This window comes from Mus pahari, chromosome 9 (genome assembly GCF_900095145.1).
Source record: "Mus pahari chromosome 9, PAHARI_EIJ_v1.1, whole genome shotgun sequence".
In the NCBI taxonomy this organism is placed as follows: domain Eukaryota; kingdom Metazoa; phylum Chordata; class Mammalia; order Rodentia; family Muridae; genus Mus; species Mus pahari.
The window spans coordinates 25,198,783-25,219,162 of record NC_034598.1 but is presented as its reverse complement, the minus strand read 5'-3'; the positions used below and the strand labels follow the sequence as shown (position 1 = coordinate 25,219,162).

The 20,380-nt window shown below is 45.6% G+C and overlaps 1 protein-coding gene across 3 annotated transcripts in view; it reads right to left on the bottom strand.

Annotated features, from left to right (window-relative positions):
* Positions 1 to 20,380, bottom strand: part of Micu1 (mitochondrial calcium uptake 1) — a 154,835-nt gene that overhangs the window by 51,601 nt on the left and 82,854 nt on the right. For all 3 annotated transcript variants that reach the window (XM_021204602.1, XM_021204600.2, XM_029542289.1), the window contains 2 exons: positions 16,459 to 16,541; positions 15,369 to 15,566 (listed from right to left, as the gene is read on the bottom strand). In XM_021204602.1, coding sequence (XP_021060261.1) covers positions 15,369 to 15,566; positions 16,459 to 16,541 — 281 coding nt within the window. The remainder of the gene's footprint in view (positions 1 to 15,368; positions 15,567 to 16,458; positions 16,542 to 20,380) is intronic.

Sequence of the window (20,380 nt, the reverse complement as noted above, 5' to 3'; positions counted from 1 at the left end):
GGATACATCACACTTAGGTCCATAGAGCTGGCCCTTTCCTGACTGACTCGTCTCACCTGCCCTACAGTAGCTAATTCACTATAACCAGTATTTTGAGTATGAGAGTCAGAAGGTGAATGGGACCACAGATATCATAGCCACCTCTCTTCAGGTTAAGGTAATTCTACCATATCAGCAGGACACTTCAAGAATGGCTCTTTGCTCCCCCACCCCGACTGCCATGGTGATACCGGGAATTCAGCTCAATGTCTCATACGTACTAGTCAAGGGCTCCACCGCTGACTATAGTCTCAACCCTCTCTGCCAATGTTAACAGCACAGGAAAGCCATTAAACCAATTTCAATTTCTGTACTTAAGGTAGAAGAGGAGGTTAAGCAATGATGACAGCAATTTTGAATCAATAATTTTATATGATGCCCAGTAAAGAGGAAGTGGCCATAGTGATCCTGTAACTATGGAAACTACATCACTTTCCACTGTACTTATTTAAAAATTTTTATTTAAATATATGGGTATTTTGTCTGCATGTATGTCTGTGCATCATGTGCACACCTATGGAGGCAGAAAGTGTGTCAGAACCTCTGAGGTTGGAGTTACAGATGCGTGTGAGTCACCAGTGGGAGCTGGGAACTGAACCTGGGTCCTCTAGAAAATCAGCTCTTTCCAGCCCCTATTTCTTTATTTTAGAAATAGGGTCTCACTGTGTTGCTGAGGCTGCCTTGAACTCCTGGGCTCACAAAATTTAGACTTAGCCTCCTGAGTAGCTGGAGTACTCAGAACTGAGTAGCTGGAATACTGAGTACTGAGTAGCTGGAGTACTGAGTACTGAGTTGCTGGAGTACTGAGAACTGAGTAGCTGGAGTACAGGGGCACACACTGCTCCATAATCTCGGATACCACGCATCACAATGTACCTGCATGGAAATCTAAAAACATTATAACTCACTGACTGGTACTCTCCAGAGCAATGGACTCCATATACCTCATTTACCCTTTTAGTTGAATATACTGAAAATCACTGATAACGTATTATGTTGAGGTTGATTTCCGGCATCTCTGTAAATGTGAAGAGGAGCCAAGAGCTGTCATCAACTGGAGAAGTCAAGAGAAGGAAAGATGAGGCTGGAAACTGTGACAGTATCCCACCAAATCATCAACTTCTACTCAGAACCATAGAATTCCAGAGTAAAAAAAAAAAAAACCTTAGAAATCATCTAGGGCATTAAAAAGTGTTATCAACATAATGGCTGCAAAGTGGGCAATTTTCTGGCTGTCTTCCAAAATTTAAAAGCTGCAAAGCTGCAACGACGAGGAATGGACAGGAATGCTAGCAGTCCTTATTTCTGCTTTTAGTAATGGAAGACCTGCAGGACACACTAGCAGGCTACTGTAGGCACTCTGTGGCAGCTCTGGCCAACACATAAATAGCTATGAGAGGGTGAACAAACTGGCAGACACAGAGAATGTGGAATGGAGGCTGGACACCGTGTTAGGGGTTCTACGCCTGCCTGAAAAGCCAGCATTACTTCCATTCTGTACAGCAGACTAAGGCTCTTGTCTTAGTCAGGGTTCCAGTGCTGGGAGAAAACACTGTGGCTAAAGGCGACTCAGGGAAGAAAGGACTTATTTTACTTTACAGTTTGCTATCACAATCCACAATCGGGGAAGTCAGGGCAGGAACTCAAACAGGCAGAAACCTGGACCAGGCTCTGAGTAGAGGCCATGGAGAAGTGCTGCTTACTGGCTTGCCCAGCCTGCTTTCTTACAGCTCCCAGGACTACAGTGAGCTGCACCCCATCACCACCCCCAGTCATTAATCAAGAAAATGCATCACATCAATCTGGTGGGGGCATTTTCTCAATTAAGTTTTCCTCTTCCCAAATTAGTCTAGCCTGTGCCAAGATGACATAAAACTAGATAGCACAGTTTCCAATGTCCTAGAGGTAAAGTTAAAATTTAAACCCATCAAAAAAATATAAAAATCACTCTTATATACAAGTTATTGTAATAGTTAGTTCCATTTCTTTCTTTCTTTCTTTTTTTTTTTTTTTTGAAACAGGGTTTCTCTGTATAGCCCTGGCTGTCCTTGAACTCAGAAATCTGCCTGCCTCTGCCTCCCAAGTGCTGGAATTAAAGGCATGCACCACCACCGCCCAGCAGATAGTTCTATTTCTATTCAAACACTTATCTTGTGCCTATTCTATGCTAAACATGGTCTAGGGGATAAAAAAGGTGAACAAGTCAGACAGTCCGCTGCCTGATGAATCAGTGGACAGGGACTGGGGAGAGATCGGTTTTAAATAGGTGGTACATGCCTGTCTTAGGCGTTTGGGAGACCAGCACATGAGCACCACCACAAGTTTAAGAAGAACTTAGGCTACACAGAGATACCTTGTCTCAAAAGCCACAAATGCTGGGGTTAAAGAGTTGGTTCAGTGGTTAAGAGCACCAGTTGTTCTTCCTAGAGACCTGGGTTCAATTCCCAGTACCCACAGGATAGCTTGCAAATGTCTGTAACTCCAGCTCCAGGGCATCCGATTTCTTCTTCTTCTGGCCCCTAAAGGCACTAGGCACGTGTTTAATGCACGGGCATATCCACAGGCAAAACACCCATACACAAAGTAACAACCTTCACTCTTTACATCCGAGCTCCTGGATAGGCTCTGGGAGAGGAGAAAACTGGCAGTGTTTAGTTGTGTACCCTGTGCTGAGTTTACCAGGATCCAACGGAAGGTGCCAAACCCACGGTCACATAGATGGCCCCTGGTTAATCTTGCTGGCTCACAAAACAGAGCGAAGAAATGTGAATGCTTAACCAAGATTTGTGATTGGGGATGGTGGGGAAGGTGGGAGTTGAGCCGGGTCAGCATGCAGTGAGCGCATGTGTGAACTTGTAAAAACAATTAAATAACCTGCTCCCCCTACACCCCCATGAGTGGACAGATAGATAGATGAACAGAGAGGCCAAGGAAGGCTGCTCTGAGCACTGACACTGAAGCTGAGCACATTTCCCATGCTGCCTCTTCACAGCTGGGCGTCACCTCTTGCATTGAGATCTCCCAGTGGACACAAGGGTGCTCACACAGAGACCTGTCCATCTCTGGCTCCTCTTCTCCATTCTGCACATAAGAATTTCTGTCCCTGGCTTTCTTTTTGTTCTTCTGGTACATTCAGCATCCTTGTGTGGGTTCCCTACACCCACAGATGCCATACACTGGTGGTCCTCTGGCTAAGCCTCCAGCCACATCACTACAGTTGCTATCACGATCTGAATGCCAAAGCCCAGCAGACAAGACTGCAGCCGGAGCCAAGCACTGTGGCGCATCCCTGTAACCTCAGCCCTCGAGAGGCTAGTGTGGGTTGTCCAAGATGGAACATGGCACTTGTCTACGAAGCTAGGTGTCCCCTCTTCTGTGTCACTGCATGGCATCACCCGAACCTCTCCTCTCCTGGATGTCAATTCTAGAAACACCTTTTACTTAAAGGCTCTCTTCCTTTGCTCATCTACACAGCACGGGTGGACAGATCTTTCTAGAGAGCCAGATCCCTTCACACTGCATCTCCTTTAAGCCGCAGTGAGCTTCCTGACCCACCCAGCAGGAAGGGGGTGCCCAGAGCCCACTCAGCACACGGCCTTTCGTGGCTGGCTGCTGCCTCTGCTCTATTCTCTAAGATACGCCATCTTCTCTTCCTTCCATCTTTGAAGCTGCTCCATTTCCTGTGGTGTATTTTTCTTCTCTTTTCACAAATCTTTCCCCCTCTCCGAGAAACGACTGAAGTAGTGTATATTTCATTAGCCTAAGCTTTAATAAGAAAAGACATTCGTGCCCTGTAGGGTAGGCTGACAGGAAGCAAACAGGAGAGTGTGGGCGTGGATGGAGAAGACATTCATGAGGAAAGTAATAAGAAACGGGAGGGGCTGGAGGCACATCCACGGCTATGCTGAAGCAGAAGAGGACACAATCCTCTCACAAGGCATCAGGTCATCAGGCGGGGCACAATGCATTGTTTATTCACGAGTAACCGCAAAGCTGGCTCTGGCTCCTAAGACACCGTCTAGACTCCAGACTCCAGGGACAGACTAGAGTTAAAGCTTGCTTTCTTTCTTCTAAGCATTTCCTTTTGAGCTCTAAAGACCCTAATTCTGCATCTGTAGCTAAGCACTGCTATGAGAGAGAGAGAGAGAGAGAGAGAGAGAGAGAGAGAGAGAGAGAGAGAGAGAGAACGAACTCACATACCCTAAACATTTAAGCTTCCTCAAGCTTTGTTCTTTGGTTTTACTTAAGAAAGGATATATAGCTCATGCTGGCCTCAAACTAGTGGCTGCCCCTGTTAGCCTCCTGACTGCTCACAGGACTGTGCCACTGTGCCCAGCAAGCTTCCTCACTTGAGGGCTGATCAGGAGGCAGCCAAACAAAGTCTGTGTCTCTAGGCCCTCCCTGCTGTAGGGTCTTAGGGAAACCTACAGATTTCGCTTCGTTGATCTTGCCCACTCATTTTCCTTGTGTCTGTCTGTCTGCCTGCACACCCCTCTTGCACTTCTGCAGGGCCAGCCTTGAAGGTACAGAGCGTCACCCATTCAGGCATGGTTTGGGACAGACTTGATGAGGACGGCCCATCTCCCCAGAGTTCTTCCGGGCTATAGTTCCCCTTCCCCCCAACTCTTCTCATTGGTCCACGCCAGGGTAAACAGCAGATAAAGGCAAGCCAGTGTCTTCTGCAGACAGAACACACCTCAGAGTTTCAAGGGTGACACAGAAAGTGCCCCTGAGCACTAGGGGGTCCATGTGATACTGTGAGAAACCGTCTGGGGTTGGGCATGGTGGTGCATGCTGATAATCTTAGCACTTGGGAGGCCGAGGCTAAATGACCAGATTTAGACTTAGCAGGGCTGTGTAGTGGGGCCTGACCTTAAAATAAACAAATAAAATACAACTCTGGTTCACTCATCTTACCTTGAGAATCTTAGAGCAATGTTTTGTTTATTTTTGTATCTTCAACAGATCCTGCACTACTTCAAGCTGGACTGCCAGGGATACAATCTCTGGCGCACCCTCCATGTGTGTGAACCCGGGGCAAGTTATTCAACCTCTTTCTGCCTCACTTGCCATACTTAGAAAATATACGTGTGAGTACACTGTCTTCAGACACACCAGAGGAGAACTTCGGATCCCATTACAGATGGCTGAGAGCCACCATGTGGTTGCTGAGAATTGAACTCAGGTCCTCTGGAAGAACAGCCAGTGCTCCTAACTACTGAGCCACCTCTCCAGCCCCAGGTTCTACACTTTTTAAATGTGGGATTACAATGCTAACCTCACAGCACTGTGAAGACCAAGGGAAACAAAGAGTGGGGCAAAATTAGAACAGCACCTGGTTTAAGGGGAGGGCTCAAGGAATGGCGGCCAGCACCTTGCCCCACCCTGGGGTTGTTAATGTGCTGGGCTCTATGTGCTGCAGCTCTATAGTCACAGACTGTGCCAGCCAGGAGTACGTGTGGCTAACCAGTGCACTATGGACCTCTGAGGCTTCTTGCCTCACACTGCTCTTCTTTTCTGTGCTCCAGTACATTAAAAATCTAACTAGCCCTGCACTCTAAAGTTCCAAATGAATAACCTTCTGAAACTCTGGCATAGGGCTCCGAAGTTGAGAGGACTTGTGTTCTACTGAAAAAAAGGCTGTCACATGTTTGAATGACAGTCAAGAGACATTTCCCAGGAGGGAGATCAAATCTTTATGATTTATTTATGAGTTTGATTTTTTTTTCTTGTGGCCAGTTCAAAATGAATTTAGAATGAAGCATTGAGGATATCGGGTAACAGGAAAATCCAGAAAACTGCCAAATATTGTAAAGGTACCACGGTTGTATCACTGACTTTGGGATTGCAAAGTTATCTGTAAATCAGAGCAAGACAAGCCTCCAACGCTTGATGGTACTCAGTGATTAATCTGACTTAGTGCTCCAAAGAGTCTCCTGCCAGGTGTGGTAGCACAGGCTGTAGTTCTACCTCCTCGGAAGGCCACTGCAGGAGGATGACCTGAGTTCAGAAGTTATGTTGGCTTGGACTCTGTTACCTTGAGATGTTCCCTTCCTCAACCAAAAGATAAAAACTACCAGGGAGGGCTGGAGAGATGGCTCAGTGGTTAAGAGCACTGACTGCTCTTCTGAAGGTCCTGAGTTCAAATCCCAGTAACCACATGGTGGCTCACAACCATCCATAATGAGATCTAACTCCCTCTTCTGGTGCATCTGAAGACAGCTACGGTGTACTTAGATATAATAATAAATAAATCTTATAAAAATATAAAAAAACTACTAGGGAAAATTAAATTATCCTACCATATAGCCCAGGCTATACCCAGGTTACACTCCATAGCCGAAGATGGCCTTGAGTCCCTTATTCTCCTTCCTGTGCCTTCCAAGTGCTGGCACTATAGGTGTGCACCATCGAATCCAGCTATGGTCTATTTCTCAAACCAGTGATCAGCGCTTTTAAAATCCTCGGCTCCAGGATCAGGCATGTGGCACACGCCTTTAATCCCAGCACTTGGGAGCCAGAGGCAGGCGGGTCTCTGAGTTAGAGGCCAGCCTGGTCTACAGAGTGAGTTCCAGGACAGCCAGGGCTACACAGAGAAACCTTGTATCAAACAACAACAACAACAACAAAATAAAAACCAACCACCACCACCACCACCAAAAACCCCAAACAAAAAAAACAAAAAGCAATAAAAATATTTCTCTGGTTCTGTAATTAACCCCTGGTGTGTATGGATCATGCTACTGATCCTATTTATTGACTTTTTAAAAACGGACAGATCTTTTAGATTTAAGGACTAAGACAACAAAATAAAGAGCTTGAAAGGGACAAAAAAATAAAGTGACTAAAGCCACACGCGCGCACATACACACACGTGTATGAGCACATGTACATACATATTAAGTATTCATGAGCACATATGTATGCATGTATGTATGTTATTTGAAATAATGGTATTGTTAAAGTTGCAAGAGGAGTTTCCCAGGGTGAAGACATACTACAGTTTTGGTTTTCCTATTTCCCTACAGTTTATTTTTACATTATAATTCTATTTTTGCATTTGTATTTTGCGTTATAATATGCTATAATTTTATGCATATGGGTATCTGTTTGCATGTACATGGTGCACAATGTGTGTGTCTGGAATTCATGGAGGCCAGAAGAGGGCACTGGATCCCTGGGAGCTAGAGTCAAGATGGTTGAGAGCCATTGGTGGGTCCTGGGAATTGAACCCAGATCCTTGGGACAATCAGTCGGGACTGTTATCCCGAGTCACTTCTGCAGCCTCCTCACACAGTCTGTAATGCCATGGTAATATCATAGTTTCTGCTGAAAAACCACAGTCCACTTTTTCTCGTTTAAGAAAATGCTTGCTCTGGTCGTCTCTCAACACTGTGACAGGAATAGCGTAGTTCATACTGTAAAAGTAGGTTTTTTTTCCCCCTCAAAGAAAAAATATTAGTAAAATACTTTTACCTTTATAACCAAAAGTTGTATTACTTTAGAAGGGAGGAGGCCACTAATAGGTCTTTTTTCTTAAAATATAAACAATAAAAAAACCTCTTTTAAATATATACTTTGCTTGTTAAAGTTATAAATACTTAAAGTAGTAAGATACCTTTTATTGAATAATTCAAACTAAAACTGAGAGTGGAATAAGAAACTATAAATTTATTATTAACTTTGTAGAAGCAAAAGAGTAAAAGAGAAGCAATCCTGATGAAAACTCCACTTTGTTTGCTTGCATGTAATTAAGAGTCAACTCTGTGGGGCTTTGAGGTTAAGAGTACTGGCTGTTCTTCTAGAGGACCCTGGTTCAGTTCCCAGCACTCACATGGCAGCTCACACCTGTCTGTAACTTCAGTTCTAGGGATCTGACACCCTCACACAGACATACAAGCAGGCAAAATACCAATACACATCAAATAAATAAATAAATAAATTGTGAGGAAAAAAGAAAGAATCAACTCTGGACCCGGCAGCTGGTAGCACGTGCTTACAAACTAGTACGTGGAAGACAGAGCCAGGAGACTAAGTTTGAGGCCAGCATGATGTACAAAATGTGTAATCAAGCCACCCAGGTCTACGCTAAGAAATCCTGTCTCAAAAAGCCATGATCAAAAGTGAATGAAAGAGAGTCAACTCTCATTGTAAAGTTCATATATGAAGTCATTTCCTCTAGAAAACAGAATGATCAAAACCAAAAGCCAAGACATATGCAGGCTGTGAGGACAACCAAGCCCTGCTGGAAGCCTTCCTGCCCTGTCCTTTTCTGTAACCACTTGGCCTTTGTGTGAGTCTGTCTCTCACAGGCAATGTGATCCCTGGCTATACTGTTAGAGCAAGAAACGGCACACACAGGTATGCGTTGATGGATCCAAACATGATTCTAGGGTCTCCTTAGGCACTCTGAAATTTAAAAAATGCTCCTTGCCTGAAATTAACCCCTCTGGGTTAGAATACAGCACAGTGGCGGAGCACAGTGGCGGAGCACAGTGGCAGAGCACAGTGGCAGAGCACTTGCCTGGCTTGGGTCAGGCTTAGGTTAGACCCAACACTGAAGTCAACAGCAACAGGCAGGCAAGCCGGCTGGTACGTAATACATCTGCCACCAAGCCCAAGAACTTGAGTTTAATCTCCAGATCTCATAGGTTAGAAGAGTAAATAAAAAACCATGTTAATCTCATTTTCTCTAATCCTTAACAGTTTATTTATTCGGGGTGTGTGTGTGTGTGTGTGTGTGTGTGAGAGAGAGAGAGAGAGAGAGACAGACAGACAGATAGACAGACGAGTGTGCAGGCCCATGTGCTATGGCCCACTTGTAGGGATTGGACAACCCTGTAGAGTCAGTTCTTTTTTTTTCACTGTGGGAATAAGCAAAAGAAACTTATCCTAAGTGCTCCCATTTTGTTTTCACACAACATTTAATCATAGGGAGAAACTAAATGCAAGGCCCCAGGTCCTAGGAGAGCTAGGACCTTCCCGATAGCTGAACAGCTTCTATTATTGAGAAGCCTAGGCTGACCCCATGACAGGCTTCAAACTGGCAGTTGAGGAGACGAGGCCTAACTCTGTTTCCAAGAACTGGGCAAGTCCAGGAAAGTCCCACCCTCAGAAGCTGCCTCATCACCTGGCCTGAGGCAAGGACAATGGGTCAGCAGCTGTTTCCAGGCTTGACACCTCGATAATGGTTCCAGAATTCTTTAAAATGAGCCTTCTGCAGGCTCACTTGATTGCCTCTCTAGCCGGGTAATGGGAGAATGCTGGACTTCTGAGGAATAAAACACTCTGCGCTTGCATACTGTTTGAGTCTGGGGCTTCATTCTTTGGGGAATCATGGACCTTTACATTATAAGGAAAAAGTTGTTTGAGTACAGACATCTCAAGGACAACTTCTCCATTTTGCTGGCAGGGTCAAACAAGTTCATGTTCCAGGCCCAGGAGCCTACTCCTATCCTGACTGGTGAAAACTCCCATGCTCAACCCCTTAAGTCAAACTATGATTGGACAATGCTCCAGCCTACTCCGCTCCCCCTCGCTTTGTGGTCTCATCCTTTAAGTGTGCTTTGTAATTTCTCTCCAGGGTCCCAGTTCAGCTCCCAAGTCTGACCTGCGGCCCTGATCAGTCAGTAGCAGCCTGATTACAGTAACTTTTTGTCATCTGCATTGACCCGGTGTTTGAGTTAAGTTGGATTTACGTGGCCCCCACACACTACCTTTCTTTATGTGGCTCTGGGGTTGGACTCAGGTCAAAAGCATCTTTACGATCAAAGCCACTCGCTGGGTCTCTCTATTCTGACTGATAGTGGTGAATAGTTAGCCCATTTCTTTGTGCCCCGCTTTTAGATTTTTTTCCCTATTTAACAAGGCAATCTCTCTCTCTCTATATATATATATATTTGTCCAGAAACATAAGACAGTCAGTCATTAAGTCATTAAGTGACTGGCTGGTTATACACTATCCACACAGACCCCCAACTCATTTCAGAGTTCCTTCGTTGAATGTTCTAGTTAGAGTCTTTATTCTTGCATAAATTAGTTTTTTACTTCTCTTTGACATGACAGTTCCTTTCCCCCAAATTAAAATTAACCATAATCTTTCAAAGAATTCTCTACTATCTTTCCTTTTGATTGACATCTTTCTTGCTACAGTCTTCAAGAAATCAATGAATATATTAACTGGAATTAGACTCCGCACCTGTCTCCAAGGAAGCCCTGCTCACTCATTTCTGTCAGCCTTAGATGGAATTCTTAACCTAAAAAAGAGTTTTAAGGGAGCAACTTTGTATTCTTACATCACTTCTTTAAAACTGTGTTTTTGTTGCTGTTGTTCTCAAATAGAGAAAGGGGGAGGGGCGGAATGGGACAAAGGCTGTTGGATGTAAGAGCACTCAGACAGGACAGAGCTCAGCAGGTGATCGGTCTCATGATGACACAGCCGGCACGGGTAACAAACAGGAGATAAAAGAATATTCTCCATCCCGAGAGTGATACCTGGGTAGCAATGGAGCCAGAAACGGACTTCTGGAGGAGGCCAAATGCTACAACTTGGTCTTTTTCAGCCTCTAAAATCCAAACTGTTTTGAGTCCCATAGAAACCATAGCACAGGCTAAAAAGAACAAAACAAACGAGAACCAATCAAGTAAGGAACAGAAATAGCTCTGTCTGAAAGGAAGTGTGAAGGTACCAGGCTTGGAGCCGACAGTATCACACAGCCACTGTGGCTGTCGACAGTATCAGTGTCTACACCTGTGATGTGGCATATCCTCTCCTCTATCACATGGACTCTAATAGAGTTGGGGAGAATGAAAGAAGGGTCAGCTGGTGTATGGTTTTAATGCCAGTACTCAGGAGGTAGAGTCTCTGTGAGTTCCAGGCTAGCCAAGAGAACCTGTCTCAAATAAAAAGTTAAGATATGCAAAGTGCCTGGATCTGAGCAGACACTGGTATAACGTTCACAGGCGTCCCCTCCTCTCACCCTTCTGGAAATGCAGAGTGATAGATCAAACTGCCTTTATTCTCAAAACTGCTGCTCTGAGAAAAAAAGGCAAAAAAGAGCGGCTAAATGGAACCATAAATCTCCCCGATCTCAAGTTTTAAAGGAGACAAGGCACGGGATAAACTAGTAAGAGAGAAAGAATGATGGAATTATAAAGCCCGTAGCAAAGGTATTGAGATTTATTAATCATTTCCGCTTGCCTCTTAGCAGTGATGATGAGATTTTATTTCATGCTCAGTGAAGGGAGAAATCACCCAAACTTGGAAAAGTGAAATTAGAAGTGTTTCATAAAAACAAAGCTTGCTGCCATTTCCAGATGTCTTCTCAAAAAACAATTTCAAAGTGAACAAATAGCCTTTTGGTCTCTCAGCTGGGATGCCTCCTGTGCAGCTGCCTGTGGTCTGTCCGAGGCAGAGTGACAGAAGACACCACTGTAAGGACACTAAGACAGTGCTGGCTGGGAGCTGTCAGGCACACAGTCCTGAGCTAGTGTGACAGGGCTGGCCCGACAATATTCTGTAACTGGGTGGCTTAAACAGCAGAAGCCCATTTTGTCAGTGTTCTGGAAGGTCTAAGTGTGGCCCTCTGCCCGGTTTGTGGGTGGATGGCTGCCCAGACTGCTTTGCCATCATCGCCTCTCTGTGTATGTGTGCCCTGGTGTCTCTTGATGTGCCCATTTTTTTCTCATAAAGATAAACGACACATGGATCTAGACCCACCCAGTGGGCTTCTTTGAACCTAATTTCTTGTCCCAGTACTGTATCTGAATACGGCCATCTTCTGAGACAGTGGTGTTAGGCTAAGGGTTACCTTTCCATTACGGCAGCTAAATAACCTGACAGAAACAACTTGAGGGAGAAAGGCTTTTGTGGTTTTAGAGATGTTTTAGCTCATCATGGTGGGAAGGTACAGTGGGCAGAGCCCGTGTCAGCAGAATCATGGGGTGAGGTCTGCTCACATGGTCCAGGCCAAGAAGCAGAGGCAGGAGTTAGGCGGGAACCAGAGGTGGGTGGGACCTCCAAAGGCTTGCTCCTGAGCACCTAGGGCTGCCAGGCAGGCTCTAGGTCCTGAAGCCCCACAGCATTCCGAACATTAACGCATGGAGACATTGCAAACCCAAACGGTAGTAGGCTACAGTATATGGATCTTGGAGGGACTTGATTCAGCCCACAACAAAACATTGACTCACTTAACCAGTTTATGGATGAGGAGCCAGGCTCTGAGAGAATAACTAATTCATCACCTCATTAGTGCCCAGGCCAGAGCTCTGTCTGCTAGCGAGACTTCCTCAAAGGGATACTTTATCTAGTGGGAAGACACAGCACTGACGGAGGGAAGTCTGAGGAAGAGAGCGACGGCTCCAAAGTCACCAGGCTGTGTCACCAGGCTGTGTCGTTATGTGGAAAGAATGGATTCAGGGTGCATAACACTCAGTGAATGTTGGGCTGGGCCCCCTCCTCCACTCAAGAAAAACCAACAACTGGCTCCCTCTTTTGAGGAACATCTAACTAGAATAAAGCCCAGGATCTGGTGTCTTGAGTATCCCACTCGGGTTTTTAGGAGTGTTTTTAGGGTTTAGGAGTGTTAGACTGTGGTTGGCCAGCCTCCTGCTCAGCCCTCGGCACGGACTGTATTGTTCTTTCAAGTTTGCTTAGGTACCTTGGTGCTCTGAGCTTTATCTATGACTGCATCTTATGGGGCAACATTCTGTATTAAATTGTAATTATAAAGGTAAGAAACCAAACTATTTACATTCCCAGATGTCATTATGCTGGTAAAGACCAGTTTGGAGTGCATTCCAGGGATCTAGACATAGGACATAAAGTCTAGAACATACAGATTCTCTTATGAAAACTGCTGGATGGGGTCTACTACTGCCTTCTGCACCAAGGAACAGGCTGGAATAGTCCAGTTAGAATACAAATTTTATGAGGGCACAGCATGCTGCATATATGTATATACATAGATATGCAAACATATATATAATTGTAGCATCTCTGGTATATATACACACACACACATATAAAATGGTAGCATCTCTAGTGTATATGTGTATATATATAATTGAGCATCTTTAGTGTAATATTAGACTTAAAATATACAGTTCAATATAAACTTTTACCCCCTCAAGACACACATATGCAAATATTCTAAAGTCAAAAAAGAAAAGTAAATTTTAAGTCCAAAATACCATTATTACCAAATATGTGTATTATGGATGATCAGGCTGTGATAACATGAATATTTACACATAATGCTCTAGAGTCCTAAGGCTGAAATGACTAATTTTCTCTATTCTGAAAAGTTCTACTTTAAACTCCATTATCTGTAAGTTTACTGTGGTAAGGGAAGTTGCAAAAATTAAGAGTCCTGCGGTTTCCCTGAAGACAGCTCTCTGTGTAGGACTGAAGAAATTTGTTTTCTTTAAATGTTGCCAGGCATGGTGGTGCACACCTTTGACGCCAGCACAGGGGAGGCAGGGGCAGGCAGATCTTGGTGATTGCGGCTAGCCTGGGCTATGCGGTGAGTTTCAGGTCAGTCAGAATTGTACAGTGAGATCTCGTATCATAGAACATTTTAAAGCAAAATGGCACCTAGCTAGAATATTACGGCTGAAGCAGTGGCTCAGGGTGCAAAGGAGTTCACTTGCCATGTAGCCTCGTGACCTGAGTGAGGTTACCAGGAGACCCACGGTGCAAAGAAAGAACCGGCCCCATAGGCTGTTCTCTGGTCCCCACCCCACAGACCAATAAGTAAATGTAAGATGAAAGTTACAAACAGGCATTATGACTAATTTTCTGATTACATGAGAGCTGATTATGCAATTGCTTTGCTTCAATCATTGTTAAAATCTTTCTGGTGTGGTACTAGACTGTGGTGTTCCTCTGCGTGCAGCGGAGGAGAACCTTTGAAATCTAACACTCGCCAGACTCTCCTGATGCGTTCCCAGCCTTGTGTGCTCGTCCTCAGCCAGGGCAAGGGAGCTCGAGTGACTGAGCTCGGCTCTGCGGCTTCTCTGCTGCCCTTTCCTGCAGGTGCAGTGCTTGTTAGTAATTACAGGCCTCCATAAGAAGTCCTGGTTAACCGCAGATATCTATTCCGGGGGTTCCATGTAGCTCAGGATGAGCCAGCACTTCCCAGGCAGCTGAAGATGCCTTGACTTTCTGATACCCCTGCCTCTCCCTCTGGGCACTAGAATCACAGTGCCAGCTTACCGCTTTGTCTTTTGAGACAGGGTCTCACGATGGAGCCCAGGCTGGCCTCGAACTCATGGCAGTCCGCCTGCCTCGGCTTTCTAAGTGCTGGGATTGCAGATGTACATTAAGACCAGCAATGACTATTCACTAGATCACTTACAAATGAAGACAAAAGCAAATCCCAAAACGTGGCCGGCTTCACTTGGCCTCTGTTCGCCCCGATCGTGAGTATCAGCGAGCATGCGTGTAAGTAACTGCAGTCAGGCTGTGATTTTCCCAACTCTTGTAACTGAGTCAGGCAGGGCTGGGAAAGCAGAGTGCAGAGAAGAAGCGTACGGGGCTTATGTGAAGGGGGAACCTTCTTTTCGTGTGCTTTTAGTGACTCCGTTTAATGTTTCGAAATTTCAAATAATATTAAAGCAGGGATTATGCTGGAATTAGGAGGTTGCAAGGGAATTTTAAAAAATCTCTAAAAATTAGGGCGTTTTAAACGTCTAGGCAAAAGCATGCATAGAAGGTATTTGATGGATGTTCTGAGTGGAACCAACAGCAAAACCCCGAACCCAACTGCTTGGGACACAGCGTGAAAACATTAGCACACGGACGGTGGGGCATCTGGGGCCTGAGCAGCATGGCTGTCTCCATCTTGAGCGGAGAGTGAGCGTACATCTCTCCAAGCACAGCGCGACACCTCTGTGGCTCTGAGCAGAGATGTCACCCTGACAGTCTGCGTCTCCAGCTGCTGGCGCCTTGGCAAACGTTCATAGGAAAGGCTATTGTCCTGTTTCTTCCACATTCTGGTGCCTTCCATGTAATGAGCACAACACTGGGCAAACACGTTAGGGCTAGGCCTGCTCTGACACCCACATGTCTTTTTCCTTAAATGGGGGATCCAAAGACAGCTAAGACTTAGAATATTTTCATCCCTGCTTCATTCAGTCCTAGAACCATTCCACTCCATGACAATTCCTGCAGAACATGGCATTTCCCATCTGCTCCTGGCTTACAGATCAACCCTAAGGCCCAGACCCATCGGTTCTCACAGCTGGAGGGAGACTGCAAGAAAGCCTAGAGAGGCCCCTGACCCCAGGTTCTGTGTGCACAGGAGGATCCCAGGCCCCGAGACACCTACCTCCAGCTTTAGAACGTCATGCTGAAGTTTGCGCTGAAATTCCAGGAAGTTCTTAATGGTCAGTTTCCCTTTGAGATCAGCTCCAAAAAAGTAGGTCGTGAGGGCTGAACACAAGCCAGACTTGAGGGTGTTCCCAGTGGTTGGACGATCTCTGTGACGCATGCCCATGCTGGTCTGGGAGCGAATGATGCTCTGCACCTAGAACAGAACCGTATTCCTGCCCTTAGACGCAGGATGGTGAGACACAGGAAAGGTTACCCCTGCACTCTGTGCGAACACTGTACAACACAACAACCTTAGGAGGCATGCCCTATCATCCCCATTTTACAGATGAGAAGACTGAGGTATAGACAGTTGAGTAGTGGCATCGAGGAGGATAATGGGGATTCTGACTCAGGAAGCCCAGCACTTTTATGACTGGAAGCCTCCTGGAGAGCTTGTTTTCAGGACAAGAGGATTTGTTTGGGCTGGTGGGGATGGAATGGTGTGAAACCTCTCCTACAAGGACAGTCATCTTTATGGCAACACTGTGTCCCAATAGGTTTGAACATCCCACACTTCCCGGTCTACTCTAGATGTGGCAAGAGGTGGCATGGCCATCCAAATTTTCTTTTTTTGATTTAAATTATTTTATGCATATGGCTGTTCTGCCTCCATATATATCCGTGCACTGTATGTGTGACAGGTGCCCACAGAGGCCAGAAGGTGGCTTTGGATCCCCTAAGACTGGAGTTACAGAAGGTGATGATCCACCATGGGGATCCAAAGCCGCCTGAGAATTGGATCTAGATCCTCTGGAAGAGCGTTGAGTACTCTTAACCACTGAGCCATCTCTCCAGCCTTATATGCAAATTCTTGATGTCTAAATATATTAGAATGACTTGTGATACATGAGATTGGTACAAATTAAGAAAATGCAGGGAATATCTTCAGTCTTTGAGAAACATTAATTTTAGGGACTAACAAGAGTGGTCTCCACATGCAAACGAGCTTTCTTGGGTGAGTCTGGCTCTCACGAGTGAGTGCCCGCACTTGTGGCTAGCTCCCCACTGGCTAGGAAATACTAAAAACAGAAGTCAGTACCACTTGCCTGTTCAAACTCCTCCATGTCTACCTCTCCGTCTCCGTTCAAGTCGAACATCTTGAAAGCAATTTCAAAATTTCTCTGAGGAGCTACAAGTAGAGGAGGAGACAGGGGAGGAAAAATAGAAGGAACACATCAATCAAGACATAAGTCACTCCAGAGAAATGGCTTAACCTTAAATTATACCCAAACCAGAAAAGGGCACTGTCTAGGATCAAGTGTTAACTCCCTAAAACCCCAAGAGAGTTCTGTGGCCAGTAAAAACTGCATTTTCTTTCTTTCTTTTTTTTTAATTTCAACCTTTTTACATTAAAAACAAACAAACAAAAAGCTCCATGAACATTTTATGTGTATGTGTGTTTTGCTTGCATGTTTACATACCAAGCATGTGCAGTGCTTGTAGAGGCCAGGAGAGGGCGTCGGATTCCCTAAGACTGGATTAACAGCCGGTGGCTGCTGGGAGTCACACCTGGACCCTTCTCAGAGCAGCCAGTGCTCTAGGCCACCCAGCCATCTCTCCTTTCTTAAATATGTCAGCTTTGCCACCAGCTATGTGACACTCTTTCCCATTTGTTGCTTGTTACATGCTAAGCACACACACCATGTTGTTTTGAATATGCTATTATTTACTGAGCTGAGACAGCCTGTCTACGATGAGCCATACTGCTGTGATGCAAGAAGGTCAGAGTCTAGGCCTCGGCTCTTGCCATTAACCAAGCTAGCTTTACACAAGCTGCTTTCGGCAGCGTGTGCAATGTTCTGTGAGCGTCACTTTGCTGTGGGGGCTTCAAGCCTTTATTATCACTGCTCCCTGGTAGGATGGGAAGGTGTACTGTCAGTCAGTCAGCTCCCTCTTCAAGATTCTGGCCTCATACACCAATTACTAAGTGAAGCACCCGTAAATGCTAAAATTCAGTTGAAGCTTTAAAAAAAAAAAAAACAAAAAACCCCAACCCCCAACCCCCCCCCCCACCAAGATAAACTCCAGGAACCCCACATGCTTCCTCCTTAAGTGAGTGACTAAAGCCCCTCTACCAGGCTTTAGTGTTCCAGAATCAATCAAAACACGATTAATACTCTTCACGTGTCATAATGAAACCGAAATGAAGGGTTATTCTCCTGCGAACTATTAAGTGTTCTGGTAAAGAAAACGAAGGTATCCACCGCCTCCCTTCCTTATGTGCTCCCAACTTGCAGAGCTTTAGAGAATAAACCAAAGTAAGTGTCCTGTCTGCCCCAATCCCTCTAGAGAAGTCTTCAGTTTCATCATTTTTACTAAACAAACAACAAATAAAAAACAAAACACCCCCTAAACCAAACCAAACCGAACCTAACAATAACAGAGAGGATTATTCGTATTCGTAGACACAGAGGTGTGTGTGATGAGCTTCACACAGCATGGGTAACCAGAGAGTCCAAGCTCCCACTGTGAGTTTGTCAACAGCAGTACTTCCTGGGTGCCAATTTTCATTTCAGACACCCAGGCAGCTGGCTGGAAAGTTCCTGGCTTGTCTCAGTGAATGCTGTGCCTGTCGGCTTCCAGCTGTCTGATTCACTTGATGCTGGCATCCACCGGATTTGTTCCTTTGCTGTTTCTTGGTCTGCTGGCCTCAGCCTTCCCAGCACATTGCCTCCCTGGTCCCTAACTACTGTTCTTTTTGCCAGAGCTCTGATGGCTGAGCAGGACACCACTTGGAGAATTCCATTTTTATGTTTATTGGCATCTTTCTTTCTCCTTCCTTATTTATTTATTTTTTTCAAGACAAGGTTTCTCTGTGCAGTCCTGGTTGTCCTGGAACTCACTCTGTAGTCCTTGAACTCACAGATCTGCCTGTCTCTGACTCCTGAGTGCTGGGATTAAAGGCGCATACCATTACCACCTGGCTATTGGCACGTTTCAAAAATATTCTGTCTAATCTTCTAAGATGTTGGTAAGCGTCAAACTTCGGGTTTTCTGTTGTTTGTTTTTTGAGATAAGTTCTCACACACATTGTAGTCCTAGCTGGCCTGGAACTCAGAATATAGACCAGGCTGGCTTCGAATTTACATAGATCTGCTGGAATTAAAGGCAGGAGTCACCGTGCCTAGCTTGAGTCAAGCATTAAGGATAACCCCATATATTTATTGGTGGACTTTGTAACGTGCAATCTCGAAGGTTTAAACAACAAGACAAAACAAAACAAAACAAAACAAAACGAGGGATTGGAGAGATGGCTCAGTGGTTAAGAGCACTGGCTGTTTTTGTAGTGGACCTGAGTTTGGGTTCCTGCGCCTACATGGCTGTCTGTTAACTCTAGTTCCAAGGAGATCTGACTTCCTTTTCTAGCCTCTGCTGGCACCAGGACTTACACAGACATACAAATAGGCGAAACATGCATACACGTAAGATTAAGAAAAAACAACAAACAAACCAAAAGTGGTCCAGACTGTGGGCTGCAGCAGGACAGTGTGGGGTTTGGGGGTCAGGTGGTGGGGGTGGGGAGCGCAGATTTGCTCTGCTGTGTGTCGTGAGAGATGCAGAAGGCGGATTTGAACATCAGGGCAAGTGGTGGCATTGGTGAGCCCTCTGCTAGCGGTTGCTGGCAGATGGCAGATGACAGACGATGATGATGATGATGATGCACTTTACCTGGCTTTGGCATGAACAAAGCAGGAGCTTCCCCTGATGCCCTGCTGGCTTCTCACCCTCTGCCAGGGTCAGCAACCTGCAGTCATCGATCGGAGTATGTAGGGAATCAGGTGACAGGTTTCAGATAGACTACTTAATACCTGAACACTGGGATCATGCCTAAAACCCGGCTAAATATCAAGCACTTCTGTCTGGCTGCTCCTCAAGAAACGCGATTTATAAGCTCTCACTCCAGCAGCTGGAGGGCCGTTGACCCAGAATGACTAGATTCCTGTTGATGGGTTCCAGAGGGTTTCTGGAACCCGTTTTGGCCACAGTAATCCTGATTCCTGAATTGGAATCTCTTCTTCGTCACAGGGACAATCCCTCCGAGCTCTTCCGGACTCCCTCTCGCAATGTAAAGAATCTAATTTCAGTCTTGAGGATCTCAGGCGAGGATCTCAGGCACGGCAAAGGCCAGGGAGTAATTAAGTAACCCTGACTTTGAAAGCAATTATGTCAGGGGCCAGAGATGGACACAGAGGGAGGGAAGCACTGCTGAAACTTTTACCAGACCGTATGGGGACTGGAAAAGCCAGCTAGGCTCACCATTCAAAAACCAGGTCACCCGAGCCAACGACAGCATCGTTCCAAGCATCCCGCACCTTCTGTCTGTCTGGGCTGAGCTGACCTTGGTGTTCTCCAGAACAGAGTGCAGCTTCTCTACATTCTGGGTGCTTGACTTTCTATCAGGCTGGGTGATGTTTCTGTAGCATCTGTAGTGATTCCTCTCTTCCCACCTTTCAGAATCATCTCCAAGACTTCATCTGTGTGCACACATACACACATGTATGCGCATGTATGATGCACACGCGAGAAAGACTGGCAAAGTAGAGGAACCAGCTAAACACCCTCCAGAGTAGTGGCCTGTCACAATGGCCAGAGGCTTCCTGCAGAGCATCTACGGAGAGCTTTGTGCTCCTGGAACCCACAGATCAGACTTGAGTAGCGCGAGGAGTCAGGTACACCCTGACTTTCCTTTCACTCCCAGCAAGAAGGGGCGCTGCCACTCTCAGCAGCAGCTCTAGGTACTTTTTATTTCCTTTACAGTCATTTTCTTATACCCTCTTACTGTCTCTCCTTTCCCAAATGCTGCTGCAGATAATCTTACGAGATTGTCAGAATCTGAACAGTCACTCACTGTCCATGGACATCAATTCCATTAGCAAAGTTTGAATGGGTTTGGGTCACATACATTGTTGTTTCTTCTTCTTCTTCTCCTCCTCCTCTTCCTCCTCCTCCTCCTCCTCCTCCTCCTCC